Here is a 20,607-nt window from a genome sequence, read left to right as displayed (position 1 = left end):
TTGAGCTCTCTAGAAACAACTGTCTTGTCCTATATAGAAACCCTGCTTGGTTCAGTGGAGGCACAGTAAGGAAACTATAGAAATCCCTGTCCAGAAACATTTGCTTGACCCAGTAGAAGAACACCAGAAGTGACCAGCCCTTGTCCATGAATCCCTCTCCTTACACCTCACATGAAACCTTACACCTCAGGAAGCATGGAACCTCTGCACTTATCCTCTAAAAGGATCCCAGCCAAATAAAGGAAGCCAAAAACTGACAGTCTACTGCAGGGACCCGTAAATTATGGCATTCAGGACAAAGCCAGACTGCAGCCCATTTTTACATTTTTAAAGAGAAAGAATGGAAAGAAAGAAAAAAAGAAAGAAGAATTTACCAGAGGCCGTACGTGGCCTGCAAAGCCTAAAATATTACTATCTGGTCCTGCATAGAAAAAGTTTGATGACCTCTGCTCCACAGAAACCTCTCTTCTGATTATACAGAAAAATGGGCCTTGACACTTACAAGACTCCCTACTCTATTACTTTGTAGGCATCACAACCTCAGAATATTCCTCAGTGTGCATCATTGTATGTGTTTTCTTTGGTGTATGTGGAGGTTTAAAGGTCTTAGGGCTGTGACCCTCTTCCACCAGGACAAAAGACATATTCAGGCAGGAAGAGTGGAAGGGGAGGGAAGGCTGGAACTGGCGTTTTCGAGAGGGTCAGAGGGCCCAGCTAGTGGGTGGTGGGGCTGTCAATCTGTTTGTTAGTCAGCGATGCTGAACCCCAGACCGCTTATCTCTAGGGCCCCAGCCTACAGCCCCGGTAGGAAATGGTGAAGAATGAGAAAGGGAGATTAGGGAGACAAACCGGCCTCCTGCGGGGCTATTTAGACCTGGGGTGGGAGGGAGTTGGCGGGGGGCCACAAGGGGGCAACTACCCTTCCTCCCAGGCACACACTTTCCATTACAACTTGGGAGCAAAGGTTACTCGGTGGAGGACGCTCGCTGACAGGGAAAGCTGCGACCCAAGAAAAACTCCCCTCCCTGAGTCCATTCTGTCCCTAGGCACTATTTTATCACAATTTTCCAGATGAGGAAACTGAAGCACAGAGATGTTTAGTAACTTGCCCCAGGTCACATGGCTAAGTCGCATAACCTCAGTTTCCTTATCTGCAAAACAGCCTTCATAATGGGAACTACCTCACAGAATTGTGGCTTACAGCAATGCCTGACACATAATACTTGGTTATCATTTAATACTTGCTCCTACTAAGACTCCTTCCGCCCACCATCCATTTTCACGGCAAAACATTAATAGCTAACACTTGGTAAGTGCGGCCTGTGCACCACCTTCGTGAACAGTAACTTAGAAAATCCTCGCCACATTTAGCATCATCACCAATCCCATTTGGCCGCCAGCAGCCTTCCTCCAGTTTCAACCCAGCTCCAGCCCGCCCGCGCCACGTCATCACAGCGCGCCGCGCGGGAAGCTGCAGGGAGGAGGGAAGACGCCCTTTCCCAACTCCCTCGCTTGCTCGCTGGCTCTCTTTAGTCATCGCACGGCACGGTAGCCGCAGATCCGGAGGCTCCTAAGGTGACTGGACAGGGATTGAGGGACGGCGACCAGGAAAGCCAGGGAGACAGCGGCAGGGTTGGGGGAGGGGCGATCTTGAGTTTGAGCGCCGCGTCGAACGGCCGCAGCGCGCTTCGCGCAGGCGCAGCAAGGCCCGCGTCGCGGGCGGACGCGCAAACCCGCGGTTTGTGCGCTCGCGGGAGGTGTGGCCCGCACGAGGGGCGCGGTCCTGCGGCCCGATCCTGGTGTGGGCGGGATCTGGGCGGGCAGTAGAGACACTTGGCCCAAAGGAAAAGCTGGCCTCGGGCTCCCACAGTCCCACAGGTCGCCGGGAATTGGGCGGTCCTAGCCATGGGCGGAGTTTGAGAAAAGGGCTGTGCCCAGTGAGTGGTGCCGAAGGGATTGGTTGGCGTCAACGGAGGGGGCGGGAGCTGGCGGGAGGGCGGCTCCAAACTCGCTGAAGGGGCTTGGGGAAAGCGACGGGGGTAGGGTTTGGGCGGGGGGTGGGGCCTGGTAGAAGGAAAGGGGCCGTCCCCTGAGGGACAGGGCCTGTTGTAACATTAGGGGCGGGATCTGGCCAAGTGGAAGGTGCCGGTGCGGCCCGATAAGGGGTGGAGTTAAGTGGTTCGTTAAGGGTGGAGTTGGGGCCGGGGTCGGGCTTGGGTCTGGGTCTGGCTGAGTGAAAGGGTGGGTGATTATCCCGGGCGATTGGATGGAAAGGGCGTCTATGAAGAGGCGAGGTCTGGGCGAAGCTGAGAAGAATGAAAGGATCTGGGAAAGGGGTTTGGTAGAGCGGAAGGGGTGGTGATTTGCTGGAAAGAGCAGGCCCTAGAGTGGACTGAGCCTGGGGGTTAATTGCTCTTTCAAAGGGTAAGACTTTGAAAAGGGAAAGAATACAGTTAAAGGGGTGGAGTCTAGTGGAATGGGCGGGACCAGGTGAATTAGACACCCGAGTGGAGGGAGCCTTGAGAGAGGCGGAGTTTAGAAGGCAGTGGGGAGTAGGATAGCGTGAGAGATGGAGACTAGTATAGGGGGCGGGGCCTGAGAAGGGGCTGGGATGTGGGGTCCTCAGGGCACCCCAGCCCTTTCAGTCACCTCCACTGCACCCCTCAGAACCGCGTCAGGGGTGAAATCTCCCCGACCATGACCTCCACCGGTCAGGATTCCACCACAACCAGGCAGCGAAGGAGTAGGCACAACCCCCACTCGCCCCCCCAGGACTCCAGCGTCACCTCGGTGAGGCCCCAGACCCGTCCTGATGAGGGGGAGGGGGAAGCAGTCGGCCATGCAGTGGACTCTGACCCTTCTTTCTGTTTGGCAGAAGCGAGGTGCTAAGAAGGGTGCCGTACTCCGCTCCAGCCCCAAACTAGCGGAGGTTAAGAAGAAAGGCAGGATGAGGAAGCTCAGCCAAGAAACAGGGCAAGACCTAATCGTGGGCCTGCGAGGGCTGGTGAGAGTGGCCTGGCCACAATTTAGCCGCCTGTGACAATCAAAATCCTGAGGTTGTCCATCCTGGACAATATGTGATGTTCTCTCTGACTCAGGCCCTAAATCGATCCGTGTCTCACATTTTTTTCCTTGCAGGATCTGAACCTTGAGGCCAAGACACTGTCTGGTACTGGCTTGGTGTTCGATGAGCAGCTAAATGAATTCCACTGCCTCTGGGATGACAGGTGAGGCTGACTCCTCTAGGCTGTCCCCGAACCACACAAATATGCAGACTTAGAGCTACTAGCAGGAACAAATCCTTTCTTACACTAGCCTAGAGACCAGAAGCAGACGATTTAGGGAGGTGGGGCTCAGGCTTGGAAGGATTCTTTTCATTTAGCCAGCAGATATTTATTGAGCGCCTACTGTGTGCCCCAAGTTGGTGATACAAATGTGTCAGACAAGACAGACAGGGTCCCTTCTCAAGGAGCTGATAGGTGAGTACAGTAGATCATTAAACACCCAAAAGCAGTGTGAAATGTTTAATGAAGGAGAACTTAAGACCACGGGCTTCAAGAATGTTTAATAGGGACCCTAGACTAGCCTCCAGGGTTCCCAGAAGGCATCCTTGAAGAAGTGACGTTTGTGCTGAAACAGGAGAATTCCCCCTCCCGTTCACTCACACATGTTGTAATTCATCAACAAATTCTTTTGGCTCTCTGTTCGAAATCTATTCAGTATCTGACCTTTTTCCTCACTGTCTTCACTGCCACCACCATCATCACTCACTGAGACTTGCAGAGGCCTCCTCACTGGTCCCTTGGTTCCACCTTCACCCCTGCTGTGTTTTCCACACAGCAACCTACAAAAATACGTACGAGATGATGTTCTCTTTCTTAAAATCTTTCAAGGGCAGACCATTGCCTTCAAGGTAAAGTCCAAATTCTTCATCCCGGCCTCAGGTTCCACGTGATCTGGCTCCACATCACCTTGGTGACCTCATGAGCTCATCCTGCCCCCTCATTCGCTTTGCTTCACTTCACCCACACTGGTCCCCTTGCTATTCTTCCAACATGCCAGGCACTCCCTCGACTTGGGTCTTTCCCCCGTCCAGTCTGTCTTCCAGAGATGTGTTTCTACCTTCTCTCCTCCCAGTTAATAGGCGTATCTCAAGGAGACTTTCTCAGAGAGAGCTTTGCCTGGTCATTCCCCTCCCCCCACACCTGATCTTCACGCCCTTCCTAACCCATGCCATTGTTTGCTCATTATCATGTTTATGTGTTTACCGGTTGAGTATCTCTCCTAACCCCATGGAAGAGTCGGGATGTCAAAAGGCTTCATTATTGAATGTAGATGTACTGTATCCTGAGGAGCCAGGGACGTGGCAGTGGTCAAAATAAACAAAACCCCTGCCTTTGTGGAGACTACTTTTCGAGGCAGGGAGACAGTCCACAAATAAAAAGTAAATGGTACAGTGTGTTAGAGAAGTGCAGTGGAGAAGCACTGAAGCAGGAAGGAGAGGAGCAGAAAGCGCAGTGGAGGGGACTCTTCAGTTTCGAATAGGATGGTCAGGGCAGGCCTCACTGATATTTGAGCAGGGACCTAAAAGAGGTGAGGGAGAGAGCCATGAAGACATCTGGAAGCAGAGGAGGAGACATCTAGGCAGGGAGGAGAAAAGTACTTCATTTAATGAGATGGGATCCACGAGAAGGTTTGGAGTAGAGGTGGGACACAATCTGATTTGGGTTTTAACCAGTGTCTGCTGCTGTGTGGAGAAAACTATTGGGGGAGTGACGGCAGAAGCAGGAAGGCCAGCGAGGAGGTGACTGCAGTGGCCCACAAAGGAGGTGATGATAGCAGCAGGGGAGGTGATGGGGAGAGGGGCAGGCCCTGGATCCATTGTGAGAATGGAGTCAACAGTCACCAAGGGTGACTCCAAAACCTCTGGTGTGAGCAGCGATGGAAGGATGGATGAGAAGATGTACCGGGGCAGATATGCTGCCCATCCATGTCCACACATATACCTGTGTGTGCATGTGACTGTATCTCTGTCACCCCAGCTTCCCAGAAGGCCCTGAGCGGCTCCATGCCATCAAGGAGCAGCTGATCCAGGAGGGCCTCCTGGACCGCTGCGTGTCCTTTCAGGTGAGTACCCTGTTGACACACTGGGTGCAGGGCAGGAGCTGGCAGGACCTGGGCATGGCCAGCGCCTTAGCCCTTTTTCCTTATGTCTCCCCAGGCCCGGTTCGCCGAAAAGGAGGAGCTGATGTTGGTTCACAGGTGAAGGGTTGGGAGCTTTGTAGTGTTGTGGGGGAGGCCTGGGCTCACCCGGGCAGACTGGATGCTTGGGGAAGAAATGTCATAGGCTCCGTGGCCTTGGGCGGGTTGCTGAGCCTCTCCGTGTCATCGCCTGTAACACAGGGTCTAATAAACATAAGTTCCTCAGGAGGGTTTGATATGTTGGGGGCTTAGAATGGTGCCTGACCTATCATCTGCCCAGAAGGAGATGTTGTTGTAATAATCTGGTGTGTAAACAGCTGAGGAGAAAGGTATCAGGATGGTTGCAGGAACTTAGAGTAAGAGGCCTGCTGTGGTGTGGCCCCAGGACACCTAGCTTGGCAGAGGGGGTGTCTGAGCTGAGCTGTAAGAGGATAAAAGAATGAGTCAGATGAAGAGGAGAGCTGAGGGAAGAGGGATACCGACAGCTGGAGCAGTCTGACCGAAGGCCTGGCCATAGGATTTGGTGTGGCTAGAGCAGAGGGCAAGGGATGTTATGAAAATGAAGTGGGCTAGGGAAGAAGCAGGGAATGTGGCCTGTATCCCAGCTGTTCCCCCAGATTGGCAGTCGAGGAGGTGTGACTTGTCCAGGGGTCAGGTGCATGGAGAGCTTAGCTGGGGAGGGGATAGGGCCCTGCCTGGCTCAGGCCCGAGGAGGGAGGGAGGCCCCCGAATCTTATCCCCTGTCTGTGTTTACAGCCTTGAATACATTGATCTGATGGAGACGACTCAATACATGAATGAGGGAGAACTCCGCATCCTAGCAGACACCTATGACACAGTTTACCTGCATCCGGTATGGATGAGAACCGTGAGAACAGAGGGTGGTCGCAATCCTGGGGTTACCCATCCCCACCCCCACCCCACCCTGTGGGAAGCAGCTAAGTAGAAAGGGCTGCTCTCTCCCTCACTCCCTTTCTGGCTCCCCACTGTCTCCAGAACTCGTACACCTGTGCCTGCCTGGCCTCAGGCTCCGTCCTCAGGCTGGTGGATGCAGTTCTGGGGGCTGAGATCCGGAATGGCATGGCCATCATCAGGTAGGACCCGCCAGCATTTAGTTTGTTACATTTTGTAAAACGCCTTCCCTCAAATGTAAAATGGATTGGTAATGCGTAGTGTATTCACATGCTTAAGGTACAAAACGGCGTAGAAGAAAAGGTCTCCCTCGCACCTCTGTCCGAGTCCCCCAGACACCCGCTTCCTTTTCTAACCAGTGACTCACGTGTCCTCCAGAAACAGTCTGTGCCTCTTTATGGAGTAAATACCATATTTCGTTGATTCTAAGATGCACATTTTTCATATTGGCAACATCTTGAAATCCAGATGCATCTTAGAAACCGTGACATCTCAGAATTCAGTTGGCAGCATTTTCTGCTTTATCGTTGGCATGTAAAATCATAGTACATCTTACCATCATTGGCATCCCAGAACTGATGAAATGCAGAAGACAGAGCCTTTCTCCTCCCTCCCCTTTTTTAGGGGAGCACTCCAGCACTCAAATGCTCCCTTCCAAACTATACATTTTCCACGTACACATCTTGGAAAGCCTTCCTCTAACAGTTTCTAGCTTAGACCCATGTAGAATACCAATTTGCGTGCGTACACTAAGTTAACCAGCTCCCTAACGTTGGCCATTTTTTGCTTCCCAGTCATTTGCTTTTTCCCAAAAATGCTGCAGCAAATATTGTCCATTTACAAACATGTTATTTCACACTTTTTGTTAGATAGGTTGTGGGCTAAGTCCCCAGGAATAGAATGACGGGGTGTGAAGGTGTACACATTGATCATTTTAATGAGCATTATTAAGTTGCCTTTAGAGGGAGAGCAGCAGACGGGTTGAGGGCCTGAGAGCCCCCATTACTCAGTTCCTGGCAGATTGGCAGGCATCAGCACGGGGAGTTGGTAGCCGAGGAGCAGAGGGCAGGGGAGAGTCCATCTCTGCAATCTTTGGCTTTCCCTGTCCTGCCCAGGCCTCCTGGACACCATGCCCAGCACAGTCTTATGGATGGATATTGCATGTTCAACCATGTGGCCGTGGCTGCCCGCTATGCTCAACAAAAGCATGGCATCCAGAGGTCAGTAGCAAGCAGCAGGGGTGGGCGAGATGGGGTGACATGGGGTGGGGGAGCCGGGTCTGGCCACTTCCCCAGAAGCACCTGGATCCTCTTACATAGCATCCCCCACTCTCCCGCTCACAGGGTCCTTATCGTGGATTGGGATGTACACCATGGTCAAGGAACACAGTTCACCTTTGACCAGGACCCCAGGTATGCCCCAAGTGCCACCCCAGATGCTAAGACTCGCAGCCACCTCAACCCCTTAGAGGCCCAGCCAGAAGGGGTTCGGGAGGGAAGGGAAAGCATTCACATTCATTGGGTCTGCCCTGGGGACCAGGGTCTCGGCCGCTCTCTGCTTGTCTGCTCTCTTAATTGCAGTCTGAAGCAGGGACTGTTGGGTTCCCCATTTTATAGATGGGGGAACTGAGGCTTACACGTTACAAGATCACACGGAGAAGAATGGGAAGAGATGAGATTTGAGCCCACAAATACTTGGAGATCTTGTTCATTAATTTACCCTGGAGCTGGAATGAACCTCAAATTACTACTTTATTTTTTTTTCTAATTATGACTGCTGCAAAGTACTTACTAAAAAATAATATAGAAATGTTTATAGCAATGAATCTCCTGTAATTCCCATTACCTGAGAAGTAACTGTTGATAGTTTAGGTTTTATCCTTACAGAATTTTTCCTATAGCTGTATGAAGATTCATTATTGTTATTATTAACACATTGCCCAATGGGATAATCCTCCACATGGTCTTTGGCAACTTGTTTTTTGTATTTAACAGCATGCAGTGGACACTGCTCCATGTTAATGTCCCTAAAAGGCACCCTGTTCTTTGTAAGAGCTATCCAGTGTTCTGTTGTATGACTGGACCTCTGGTCATTTTAATTCTGGACATTTACGATGTTTCCCAGTTTTTGCTATTACAGACAATTTTACAGTAAATAGTCTGGTAAATACATAATTTTGCTCTTCTCTGAGTATATCTGTAGGATGAATTTCCAACCATGGATTACTGGGTGAGAGGGTTGGTGTGCTTTAAAGTCTGGGATCTAATGCCAAACTCTCCTCCAAAAAGGGGACTAGCTTACCCTTCCTGCAGAAAGGGAGTTCTCAGTAGGGGACACTACTAAGTAGTTGTTGTTTTATCCAGCCTTCTACTGAACCAACTGCGTAGAATACACTTTTTCCCCATAGATCCTGAGCTCCTGTGGTCCTTAATCTAATCTAGGTTGGCTGTTCTCTAGACATTGCTTTATCATTTTCTATCATTCAGTGTTGCTGACATGTCTGATGTCAATCTGATTTTCATTCCTTTCTGAGTGATGTAGTTTCCTCTCTGAAGGTTTTACATTCTTCTCTTTATCCCTGGTGTTTGGAACTTTCACCTTGGCGCCCCTCATTCTGCTTAGCAGTGGGTAGACATTTTACATCTGAAGACTCATGCCTTTCTTAAATCCTTGGAAGTTTTCTTCTATTAGATCTTTGATGATTTCTTCTACTGTATTTCTTTATGGTCTCTTCTGTTAGTCAGATGTTAGACCTCCAGGGTTGATCTGTGTGTCTTATTTTTTCTCTCTTGTTTTCTGTCTCCTTTTCCTTTCACTCTATGTCCTGGGAAATGACCACAACTTTACCTTCAAAGCCCTTCTATTGGATTATGTATTTAGATATTCTTTTAATCTCCAAAAGCACTTTCTTCCTCTCTGTTTCTGTGCCCTCTCATTCCTGATCTTGTTTTTATAGAGTAATAATTACAAGTGTTTTCAGTTTTCTTCAGTTTTCCTCGAATGTCTAGCAATCCTTATTTGGCCATTTATACCTAAGAATGAAGCACTGTTGCAGGTGGCTGTCTTGGGGCTACTTTGCTGTGATGCATGTGGGTCTGTTTCCTGAAAGGCATTTCTCCAGGATGGTGGCAGGAAATGTCCACTGACAGGTCTCAACTTTAGGGAGTGTGGGCAAGGAGCCTGGCATTAGATGGGATCCTGCCAAATTCCAAAAAAGGGGGGGCTCTTCTTGGGGTGACATCTCTTATTTCCCCCTTAACCTTGCCAAAGGTTTGCCAATTTTACTTATCATTTCAAATCTAGCATTTTGCTTTTTTAGCCATCTTCACTGTTTTTATTGTTTGTTTTTTTATATTTCATTATTTTTTCTCTTTTTATCTTTATTAATTTCTCCATGTGTTCTTCATTTTGTTCTTTTCTGGCTTCCTGAATTGAATGCTTTGACATTTATCAACTGATTGGCCAATCTTGTTTCATCTATACCTGCCCTCACTGCTGCCCTCTTGTATTATTTTGAAGTTAATCCCGGATACCAGATATCGTTTCTTCTGTAAATATTCCAGAACATATCTAAAACATAGGACTTTACCAAAAAAAGCATAACTATAGTATCATGCCTAAGCAAATTAACAACGATTCTTTAATATCATTAATCATTTTTTCATTTGAATAAATGCACTGGAAGCTCTGGCTGTTATTTTGTGGAGATATTGTTGATGGTGTGCATGGATATGGGGAAGTATGAATGTATTCAAAGCATTCTTCCTCATGATTAGCAATGTCTAGATGAAAAAGAATGTATCCATCGCCTTCGATCTCCCAGCTCCCCATCTCTCAGTCTCTTAACTCCAACAGCAGGGTCCTGAGATGGAGACAAGTTGGACAGTCCTTAAAAGACTGTTATGAAGACAAGGAAAGCAGGCAAATTAAAGCTAAGTAGTTAAAAGAAACAAGTAAATTTAGTGAATTGGTCATTGGGCGAGTTGGCTATTCAGGATTCATTTTGTGTGCAGTGACCTGGATCTGTGCTTGATTTCTCCAGAAGGGAAACCCCGGGTCATCCCCGCAGGCCTCTGGAGCCTCTAAGTACTTTCCAGGGATTGGTTGAAATCTCTTATTGTCTGAATCCTTCCTCCCATTCTGTCTTTCTGGGCAGATACTTGTTTAACATTCCCTTACTGTCTTTTGACGGGGTCGTAGGAGAGTGAGGAGGTAAACCGGTGCTATCAGTGCACCATTCCTTCACTGGAAGTCAACTGAACTTATTTTAAAATCTGTTTAGTTTCCTGGGTCTTATTTCTTCTGTTGACTTTGGTGACTCTCTTGTGGGGTGGCTTTCTTCAAATCTTTTCTTTAGTCTTCTCCCTGATGATAATATTTATGTTCTACTGTGTATTTCTCCTCCTTTAATGGTTAACTTCGTTTTTGAACACTTTAGAACTGATATTTATGAGAGTCAAAAAAAAAATCATCCCCCACCTACTCCATACCAGAGCTTTCACTTGGGTTTCATTCCCTAATTCCGAGATATTTTTCTTCAATTTCAAGAATCTTTTTATACGAATTGCCTTACATTTCACAACTATATTATCAACATTTATTAAAATAGGGTTGTCAAGTTTGTCTAGATTCATTGCTTACCACTCTTTCTCGTATTTCCCTAAAAAAGGGGTGGGGGAATGCTGCCTTAAATCCTTCCTGGAACAAGGCAGGGAGCGGATAAACAGATGGATGGATGCATGAGAGATTATTCATTTGGAATGCCTCAGTCAGAATTAAGCCTTCCCACAGTCCCCTGCTGGGCTTTCTGGACCATCATCATCTCATTTCAGTATCTGTTCTGTGTGTCAGTGCCCCTCACTGCTTTGAGTGCTCAGTTTCTCACCTATACAACAGAAGAAGTAGAGACAGTCTGGGAGGTATTGGGAAGAACTGCCGCCCTCGCTGGCTTCATGGAGCCCTAGCCAGCATCCCCATTCCAGTTCCACACACAGAACCAAGTGCCACCCCTCCTAACCCTAGTCCCCAAGTCTCCCACTTCTTTCACGGGAAACACTGAGCTCCTCAGCCTGGCCTGATGCTCTTGTCAGCCTTAGCTGGCCCCTGCCACTTTAGAGCCGCATGCCCCCTGTGGGTCTCCCGACATGATGGGGTTTGTCCTGCTGTTACCACCTTGGTCACAGGGGCAGGTGGGTGGGCGGGCATGATCTAGAGTCCCCACAGGGTCAGGACCCCTCAGGGACTGGGATAGACCCACTAGCTTTCAGGGTCTCAGAGCTGGGCACTGAGGGGGGCAGCAATGTTTGCTGAGGGAGGGATTTCGGTAAGACATGAAATGAATGAGTGAGGTGAATAAATAAGTGGAAAAATGAATGAAGGTGTGAATTAAAGAATGAATGGGGGAAATAATGAGAGAATGAATGAGCAGTTGAGGGAACTGGTAGCTGTGGGTTGGGGATTTGTGGGGGGATTGACTCCGCAACCCTCTGCTCTCTTTTTTCTCTGCCCCCAGCGTGCTCTATTTCTCCATCCACCGCTACGAGCAGGGTCGGTTCTGGCCGCACCTCGAAGCCTCTAACTGGTCCACCACAGGTTTTGGCCAAGGTCAGGGATACACCATAAATGTGCCTTGGAACCAGGTCAGTGTCTGCCCACCCTTTGCACCCAGAGTGAGGCCCACACCCACCCTTCATCCGGTTTGGGGCCGAGGGCAGAACGTCCCCATCTCACCGTCGTGTGCCTTTGCAGGTGGGGATGCGAGATGCCGACTACATTGCTGCTTTCCTGCAAATCCTGCTGCCGGTCACCCTTGAGGTCCTGGGGGTCTGGGGTGTGACGGTGAGGGATGGGCTTTGAGGGCAGGTGACCTCATAGAGTCCTTTCCCCCCTCAGTTCCAGCCCCAGCTGGTCCTGGTGGCCGCTGGATTTGATGCCCTCCAAGGGGACCCCAAGGTAAGATGGGCTCCCTGAGATGGCAGGTGGGTAGAAGGGAACTTCACGGAGCCAGGCTGACTCCACATTCCCCCTAGGGCGAGATGGCCGCCACTCCGGCAGGGTTCGCCCAGCTAACCCATCTGCTCATGGGTCTGGCAGGAGGCAGGCTGATCCTGTCTCTGGAGGTGAGTGACCCACTCGGTCTCTGAGCCAGTGGATCCTACAGAACATAAGAACGAAGCTCTCAAGTCTAGGAGAAGTTCCTGCCCCAGCATTTCCACATCCTAGGTGGACAACCTTGCCTGAGTTGCTGAACTTCCTCGTGCCTCTGCCTTCCTTATGTAAAATGGGCATGATACTAATAGTAATCACCTCCTAGTACTGTTCAGGGAGTGACATGAAGTCACCCAAACTCCTTGTTGATTGACATGTAGTCAGCACCCTAGTAGTAGTATTACCACCACCCTTCCCTGGTAATGTCTAGTTCTTTCCTGACCCCCCTCACACACTTCTCCTAGGGTGGCTACAACCTCCGTTCCCTGGCTGAGGGCGTCAGCGCCTCGCTTCACACCCTCCTGGGAGACCCTTGCCCCCTGCTGGAATCCCCTGGCGCCCCCTGCCCAAGGTGAGTCCAGGTGGAGGAGAGGAAAAGTGGGACCGTCACTGCCCACCCCAGGGGCATTGGGTCACACTTTCCCCTCCCCTTCCCTCCAGTGCCCAGTTGTCACTGTCCTGCACTCTGGAAGCTCTGGAGCCCTTCTGGGAGGTCCTTGTGAGATCAGGTAGGAGGCAGGGGGTGGGCTTAGCGGGGAGGAGGTCAGCGATGGAATGAGCCTTGGGGGGAGACTCTTCCAGACCGCTCTCTGACTTTCCTGAGCTGCCTCGCTGGAGGAGGGTCAGGCCCTCTCTCTCCCTGGGCCCTGGCTTCATGCCTCCCACCCCTTGTTATGTTCGGGTAAACTGAATTCCAGAGTATTCCAGTGATCCAGGGTGAGGGAGTAGGGTGAATGTAGTCTCCCTTTCCAGATGAGACCCTGGAGGAGGACAGCGTGGAAGGGAACAATGCGGAGGAAGAGCAGGAGGAGAGGCCGTGGCAGCCCCCTGTGCTCCCGGTCCTGACGTGGCCGGTGCTGCAGGCTCGCACAGGGCTGGTCTACGACCAACGGATGATGGGTCACTACAACTTGTGGGACAAGTATGTGGTCAGAGGTCCAGTTGCCAGGGGTCCCTCCCCTTCCTCAAGCACTAAGCCCTGCCTCTGTGTTCCCCGTCTCGCAGCCACCACCCCGAGATGCCCCAGCGCGTCTCACAGATCATGTGCCGTCTGGAGGAGCTGGGCCTTGCCGAGCGCTGCCTCATCCTGCCCACACGTCCCGCCACGGATGCTGAGCTGCTCACCTGCCACAGGTCAGACCCTCGTGCCTAGGGTGGGGTGGGGCCTCGGTGCACACGTTCCACCTGGGGGCTGGTGCCTGGTGACGCAGAGCTGCTGGGGGGCATGGCAGGGGCTGTGGAGGGGACAGAACCACCTGACTGTCCCCGGTGCCCTCTCTGTGCCTTCAGTGCCGAGTATGTGGGTCGTCTACGGGCCACAGAGAAGATGAAAACCCGGGAGCTGCACCGCGAAGGTGCCAGCTTTGACTCCATCTACATCTGCCCCAGTACCTTCGCCTGTGCAAAGCTGGCCACTGGCGCCACATGCTGCCTTGTGGAAGCTGTGCTGGCGGGAGAGGTGCGTCTGCTTTGGGGTGGGGCTCCAGCTCCAAGATGTGATCCTGGGGGAGGGAGAGAGGTGGCTCAGAGAGAATTGGGCAGGGCCTGGGGAAAGGGCAATGGGGAGGAGACGTGTGGGGGAAGTGTGGCCAGAGGGATGGGGCTGCGGGGCTGGGAGCCCCTAGAAGCTGGTAGTGGGAGGATGGGAGAGAGGGAAAAGGAGAGACAGCGGTTAGGGCAGTGGTCTGATCCTGGCTCCCTGTTCCTCCTCCAGGTTTTGAATGGTGTTGCCGTGGTGCGTCCTCCAGGACACCACGCAGAGCAGGACGCTGCTTGCGGTTTCTGCTTTTTCAATTCTGTGGCTGTGGCTGCTCGCCATGCCCAGGCCATCAGTGGGCATGCGCTGCGGTGAGGGATCCCGCCCCCACCCCCAGCCCAGTGCTTACCCAGCAGGCCCCGTGCTGCCCCGGGACTTACCCAGAAACACCCAAGGGTCCAGTTGCCCAGAACTTCCCCATTAAAGGACCGAGGATCTAGCCTCTCAGTGCTTGTTACTCAGAGAGGACCCCAAGATTGTGGCACCCACGTGCTTATAAAACAGGATCCAGGGTGCTCCCCAGCATTTCTCATCCCTGATTACTATCCCGACAGAACCCAGGGTCCAGGTTCTGATGCTTCCCCACACGGCCTGGGGTCTGTCCGTCAGCACTTGCTCAGGATCTGGGCTCAGCTGTCATCCTTACTGTCATAGGACCCCCAAGCCTGCCACCCAGCACTTTCCCTAGGGACCCAGGATCCTGCCACCCACAGTAAATGCCCCCGCAGACAGATCCTAGGGGTCTAGCCCCTGCCCTCTCCTAGGGGGCAAGTGTCCTGGGTAACTGAGAAGCTGTCCCTCTACAGGATCCTGATCGTGGACTGGGACATCCATCATGGTAATGGAACTCAGCACATATTTGAGGAGGACCCCAGGTGAGGGGCTGGGCAAGCATCAGGGTGTGGCCGGGGAGGTGGGCGGGCCATGGCTCAGGTGCCAGGCCACTAACCAGCCATGGCCCCCCTTCCCACCCCATATCCGGCAGCATACTCTACATTTCCCTGCACCGCTATGATCATGGCACCTTCTTTCCCATGGGGGATGAGGGTGCCAGCAACCAGGTGGGCTGGGCTGCAGGCATGGGCTTCACTGTCAACGTGGCCTGGAATGGGCCCCGCATGGGTGACGCCGAGTACCTGGCTGCCTGGCATCGTCTGGTGCTTCCCATTGCCTACGAGGTACACTTCAGGGTGTATGTGACACAGCTATGTGCGTGGCAGCGGGGGCGTATGTGCCTGACTTCTGGGTGACTGATTCTGTGAGATGATATACAGCAACGGAGACAGCGGGCGGGTGCGGGTATGATGCTGTGATGGCCTTTGCGTCTGTCTTGCTGCATGTGATCCTTCTCTGTACAACTGTGAGAGGCTTCTGGGTTTGGGGGCGTAGTCTGCATGTGGCTAGCTGTGTACACGTCTCATGCGTACATCATCACCAGGGCCTGTCTCTGTGTGATTATGACCCCATGTAACTGTCATCTCTGTGGAATTGCATGTGCAAGGTGGGTAGGGGTTTGGGTATGTGTGTTCAACTCTGTGCAGGTGGCTATTTCTACCGTTTCTCTCTGTGATGGGTGCTGTCTCTGTGACAGCCAGTGTGTGACTTTCTGCCACGTGGGAGGCTATACATGTCTGCTATGGCTGTTTATGTGTCTGTTTCTGACTGGGGTTGGCCTGTATATATTTGCCTGACTCTGCATGAGTGGCTGTAGGTAACCACCTTCTCCATGGGTAAGCTGTGTGTGTCTGTGGCGGATTGTATGTGTGTGACTAACTCTGAGGCTGGATAAAAACACCATCTCTGTGACCTCTGTGTAGACATGCATGTTCAGATGTATGTGTGTCTGATGATGCACAGTGGTTGTGACTACCTCCTGTGTGTGTGTGCGCGCGTATGTGTGTAGCTGAAATCGTGTGTGTGACCGTGTGCGAGCAACCACCTTCTATGGGTGCAACAGTGTGTGTGTGTGGCTGTTGTGACTGTGGTGATGGCATGTGTGTGATTGTGTCTCTGCAGGGGTCACTGTGGATTACTGACCCCTCCGAGAAACTGTGTGCGTGACTAGTACAATGTGTAGTCTGGTCTTTATGGGACTGATTGTGTGTGGGTGGGCGTGGCTGTATGTGACCGTCTTCTGTGTGTGGCACTTGCATTGTCATTTCTTGTGATGGAAGTATGCGTGTACCTCTCTTTGGTCCCAGGGGTATAAAACCCTGTGTCTTGCGCATGTGTGTCCCATGTTTGACCAGGGAGGGGAGCGTGTGCCTCTCGATCTCACCCTTGAGTATGTGTATGAGGACATATCTCTGTCTCTCTGTGTCGCATGTCCTCATCTCTTGACGGTTGAGTCTCCAGATCTCATGACTCGACCTTATGTCCCTGTCCATCTGTTTCAAGTGTTTCATGCCTTTAGGTCTGTCTGGTGTGTCCAAGTCTCTGGATGCTTCTCATGTATCTCCGCCTCGTGTCTCCACATCCTCCCCTTCCTAGTTCCAGGGCTCTGGTCTGTGTCTCCCAGACTCCAGGTGCCGTGTCTTCATCTCTGATTTGCGTCGTCATGTCTTCATTTGTCCTTGTCTCAGTGTCTCTAGGGCTGCCTCACCTGCTGCCTACCCAAGCCCCTACCCTCATAGCCATGCATTTCTTCTCTCCCCGCCGCAGTTTAACCCAGAACTGGTGCTAGTCTCAGCTGGCTTTGACGCGGCACGGGGGGACCCACTGGGGGGCTGCCAGTTGTCGCCTGAGGGCTATGCCCACCTCACCCACCTGCTGATGGGCCTTGCCAGTGGCCGCATTATCCTAATCCTAGAGGTAACTTTCTCAGTCCCTCTTCCCACAGTGGGGGGTGATTTGGAAGCCTGGGAGTCCTGCCCTTTCTGCTGGCTGGCTGCAACACTTGGGGCTATTTCCTAAAATCTCCTTTGAGTGTCTCCACTTGGGATTCTTGGCGTATACTGGGCGTTAATAACACCAGCATTAACAAATTTAATTGAGCACTCACTATGTCCAAGACACTCTTCTCAACGCTTTGTATATATTATTAATTCATTGACAAGGCAGCCTTCTGAGGTGGGGTCTGCTGACCTCATAATTTTCGTCTCTCAACCTCAGAGAAACTTAGTCACAGAGAGGTGTGGTGACGAGCCCAAGACCACACTTTTAATAGTGGCAAAGCCAGGCCTTGAATCCAGGCAGCCTGGCTCCAGAGTTTATGCTTTTTACCTCTACTTGAACTGCCTCTAACAAGTTCCTGAGACAAAGTAAATTCACTGACCTTTTGTAAGTGACTCAGTGCCGCTGCCCCCTGGGCCTCAGTTTCCTCATCTGTAAGATGGGGCTGGCTGATTAATCATGGAAGAGGACCTGGCATATGGTAAGCACTGTAGAAGTGCTGTAGCTTCTTAGTATTATGCATTGTTCATACACTAGTTTAACCCTCTCAGCAATCTTACGTATTTGTTTTCACTACTTTACAGATGAAGACAGTAAGTCACAGAGAGATGAGCTGGGTGGTAAAAGGTCCCACACTGTACCCAGACTACTTGTGGCAGCGCACGCTGGTGGTTAAGAACAGGGACTCTTTAATCAGATAGCCCAGGTCCCAAGCCCAGCGCTGCCTCTTCCCATCATGGCCTCAGACAAGTCATCTAACCACTCTGAGTCTCAGTTTCTTTATCTGTAAAAAGAGCAGAGACTGAGGGCCCTATAGAGTTTGAGAAAAGGGGGTTCCTGTGCCAGGTCATCAGGGTTCATATAGAGAGAAAGACCAGTTGTTCCTGTACCAATTTGGGGCAGGGGTTTCTGTGTGGATGCAGCCAGGGGCTCCCATGCTGTGAAGACAGGTTCCTGCACAGATTGAGCACCTGTGGTTGGAGGATTAAGTGAGTGAATATGCATAAGGTCCTTAGAATAGGGCCTAGCACACAGCAAGCACTCAACGAATGGCAGCTAGTACTGTTACCATCAGTATTGTTATTGTGATTACTATTATCTTGCACGTTACATCACAATTTATCCCCCTCAACAACCACCTCACACAGTGGGTGCTGCCCATCTGACAGATGGTTCTACTCACTTGTCCCCAGTCCCCACCCACCAGACTTGCAGGGCCCCGAGGCAGGTTTGGGAGGCAGGATATCTTGCTTCCCATATTTCCTGAGGCTAACCCAACATACCTTTCCCTCCCGTTTTCCTTCCAAAGGGTGGCTATAACCTGACGTCCATCTCGGAATCCATGGCCGCCTGTACCCGCACCCTCCTTGGGGACCCACCACCTGTGCTGACCCTGCCACGGCCCCCACTAGCAGGGGCCCTAGCCTCAATCACTGAGACCATCCAAGTCCATCGCAGATACTGGCGCAGCTTGCGGGTCATGAGTGAGTAGGCGTGGGGAATTGGGGACAATGAGGGGCTCAGGAGAGGGCAGGGATTAGAGGCAGGAGAGGGGATAGCACCCAAACTCAAGGCTCTCCCTCCTATGGTTCCAGAGGTGAAAGACAAGGAGGGACCTTCCAGTTCTAAGTTGATCACCAAGGAAGCACCCCAACCAGCCAATCCTGGGTCAGCCGAGGGGCTGACCACACTAGAGGGGAATATTCTGGACACAAGCATGGGGAAGACCACCTTGGCATCATCTGTGCAAGAGTCCACTCCACCCCAGACCAAGTCAGAGGCAGCTGTGGCGGAGCTCACTCAGGACCAGTCCTCAGAGGGAGCCATGCCGGGCCCGACCACCTCAGAGGGAGCCATGCCGGGCCCGACCACCTCTGAGGCGGCCATGCCGGGCCCGACCACCTCTGAGGGGGCCATGCCAGGCCCGACCACCTCAGAGGGGGCCATGCCGGGCCCGACCACCTCAGAAGCGGCCATGCCGGGCCCGACCACCTCCGAGGGGGCCATGCCGGGCCCGACCACCTCCGAGGGGGCCATGCCGGGCCCAACCACCTCCGAGGGGGCCATGCCGGGCCCGACCACCTCCGAGGGGGCCGTGGGAGGAGCTGAGCTGATGCAAACCTGTCCAGCTTCGTGCACTGACAACCAGACGCCTCCAGCCTCACCTGTGCAAGGAGCCACACCTCGGAGCTCCCCCACTGAGCTTACTGGGATTCTCAGGATCGTGGAAGTGGACAAGGCCCAGGTAAGGCCCGCTACCACACGCAGGTAGGGAGAAGAAGGGACAAGAATAGGGAGAAGAAGGGACAAGAATCAGGCGTCTCGGATACATTTCTTGCCTCTGTGTGTCCAGGGGTCCCCAGAGTCTCAGATCCCAGGAGAGGAGAGGCTACTAGGAGAGGCAGCTGGAGGTCAGGATGTGGATGATTCAGTGCTGATGCAGGTCTTTGGGGACACTGACCAGGTGAGCTCAGGGAGCTCAGGGAGAAGAGGGGACCACGGCTCCCTTCTCTTGCCTATTTGTGCCTCAGGTAGGAGCATGTAATGAAGGAACGTATAATGGGGAGATAAGTCCTTAGCTTACTCAGTTTCACCCACCCAGGCCATGTTTTACGCTGTGACACCACTGCCCTGGTGTCCCCATTTGGTGGCAGTCTGCCCCATTCCTGAAGCAGGCCTGGACGTGACCCAACCCTGTCAGGACTGTGGACAATTCCAGGAGAACTGGGTGTGTCTGTCTTGCTATGAGGTACGCAACAGGTAGTGGATGGGTGGGAGGTTGGCCCAGGAACAAGCCACAGGTGGGTGCTGATCCTTCCCCCACACTCGCACCCCAACCTCAGGTCTACTGCAGTCGTTACGTCAATGCCCATATGCTCCAGCACCATGAAGCCTCGGGCCACCCGCTGGTCCTCAGCTATGTTGACCTTTCTACCTGGTGTTACCAGTGTCAGGCCTATGTCCACCACCAGGTGGGTGCCGGGCAGGCCCCCTAACGTGTGTGTACTCTCTCCCTGCATACACATACCTCCTGTGATGGGGCCGGGGGGCAGTGGAGGCCCTCCTGCATGTGGGATAGTCCAGGAGACAGGCTGGCTGAGAGCCGGAGTGGGGGCAGCCTCCTGGCTGAGGTAGAGGGGGTCCCCACTCTCTCTTACCTACCCTGCCTTGCTTCCTCAGGCTGTCCTAGATGTGAAGAACGTCGCCCACCAGAACAAGTTTGGGGAGGACATGCCCCACTCACACTAACTCCCAGGACGTGCTCCTTTTCACCTTGAGGCCCAGGATAGCCCAGCCTTAGCTCATTCCAACCTGTACCTTGGATGAGCCTCCGTCCCATCCTGAAAACCCTTTACAACTCCCCAGTGGTGCTGATTTCATTGTAAATACCTGTAAGAGGACTGTGGTGAGGAATTGTAGCTGTGCCTGCCTGCTCCTGGGACTCCATGTACTCCGCCCCAGAAGGAAAGGGGGGCAAACGGGGAGCAGCTCAGTGTCCCTGAGAGGGGACCGATATCAAGAAGATACTTTGGAGAACAGGGGGATCAACTGGCAGCTATGGCAGGGTTGCATATATAATAAAATACAAGCTGTTACAAAAACCTGGAGAAAGTCTTTGAACTTTGAGTGGATAGAGAACTCCACACTCCTGGCCAACAGGGCTGATGCGTAATGAAGGATGAGGGCATGCGTCTTTATCGGGTCAACCCCTTTCCCAGCCAATACCCAAAAAACTAACTGGAAATAGAGCAAGCAGCTTGACTGGTTCCACAATAGATTAAATGGTGGAATCCATGAGAACATCAGTGCCTGACTTAGAAATAGGAGCTTCACAGCCAGTCCCAGCTACACCCTGG

General features: G+C 52.2%; 1 protein-coding gene across 7 annotated transcripts; it reads left to right on the top strand.

Moving 5' to 3' along the window:
- Positions 1–1,434: 1,434 nt before the first annotated feature.
- HDAC6 (histone deacetylase 6) lies at positions 1,435–20,357 on the top strand. 7 transcript variants are annotated; one of them, XM_081042372.1, is made up of 29 exons: positions 1,435–1,575; positions 2,668–2,790; positions 2,879–3,004; positions 3,139–3,227; positions 5,043–5,127; positions 5,222–5,262; positions 5,959–6,055; positions 6,199–6,296; positions 7,230–7,334; positions 7,458–7,526; positions 11,627–11,753; positions 11,863–11,928; positions 12,007–12,066; positions 12,144–12,233; positions 12,567–12,673; positions 12,763–12,830; positions 13,075–13,243; positions 13,327–13,455; positions 13,612–13,780; positions 14,036–14,169; positions 14,665–14,733; positions 14,844–15,036; positions 16,520–16,669; positions 18,060–18,234; positions 18,346–18,995; positions 19,104–19,214; positions 19,353–19,499; positions 19,594–19,722; positions 19,931–20,357. In XM_081042372.1, the coding sequence occupies exons 2-29, from the start codon at positions 2,698–2,700 to the stop codon at positions 19,997–19,999; spliced, it is 3,615 nt and encodes a 1,204-aa protein (XP_080898498.1). In that variant the 5' UTR covers positions 1,435–1,575; positions 2,668–2,697; the 3' UTR covers positions 20,000–20,357. The 7 variants fall into 7 exon arrangements, with proteins under 7 accessions (XP_080898498.1, XP_080898495.1, XP_080898499.1 ...); XM_081042369.1 differs by having other exon boundaries at positions 1,438–1,575; positions 2,876–3,004; XM_081042375.1 differs by lacking the exon at positions 1,435–1,575 and adding an exon at positions 1,834–1,937 and having other exon boundaries at positions 2,876–3,004.
- The last annotated feature ends 250 nt before the right edge of the window (positions 20,358–20,607 follow it).

Source organism: Rhinolophus hipposideros (genome assembly GCF_964194185.1).
Source record: "Rhinolophus hipposideros genome assembly, chromosome: X".
Lineage (NCBI taxonomy): Eukaryota > Metazoa > Chordata > Mammalia > Chiroptera > Rhinolophidae > Rhinolophus > Rhinolophus hipposideros.
Note: the sequence above shows the minus strand (reverse complement) of the source record. Positions and strands in the feature narration are given on the sequence as shown.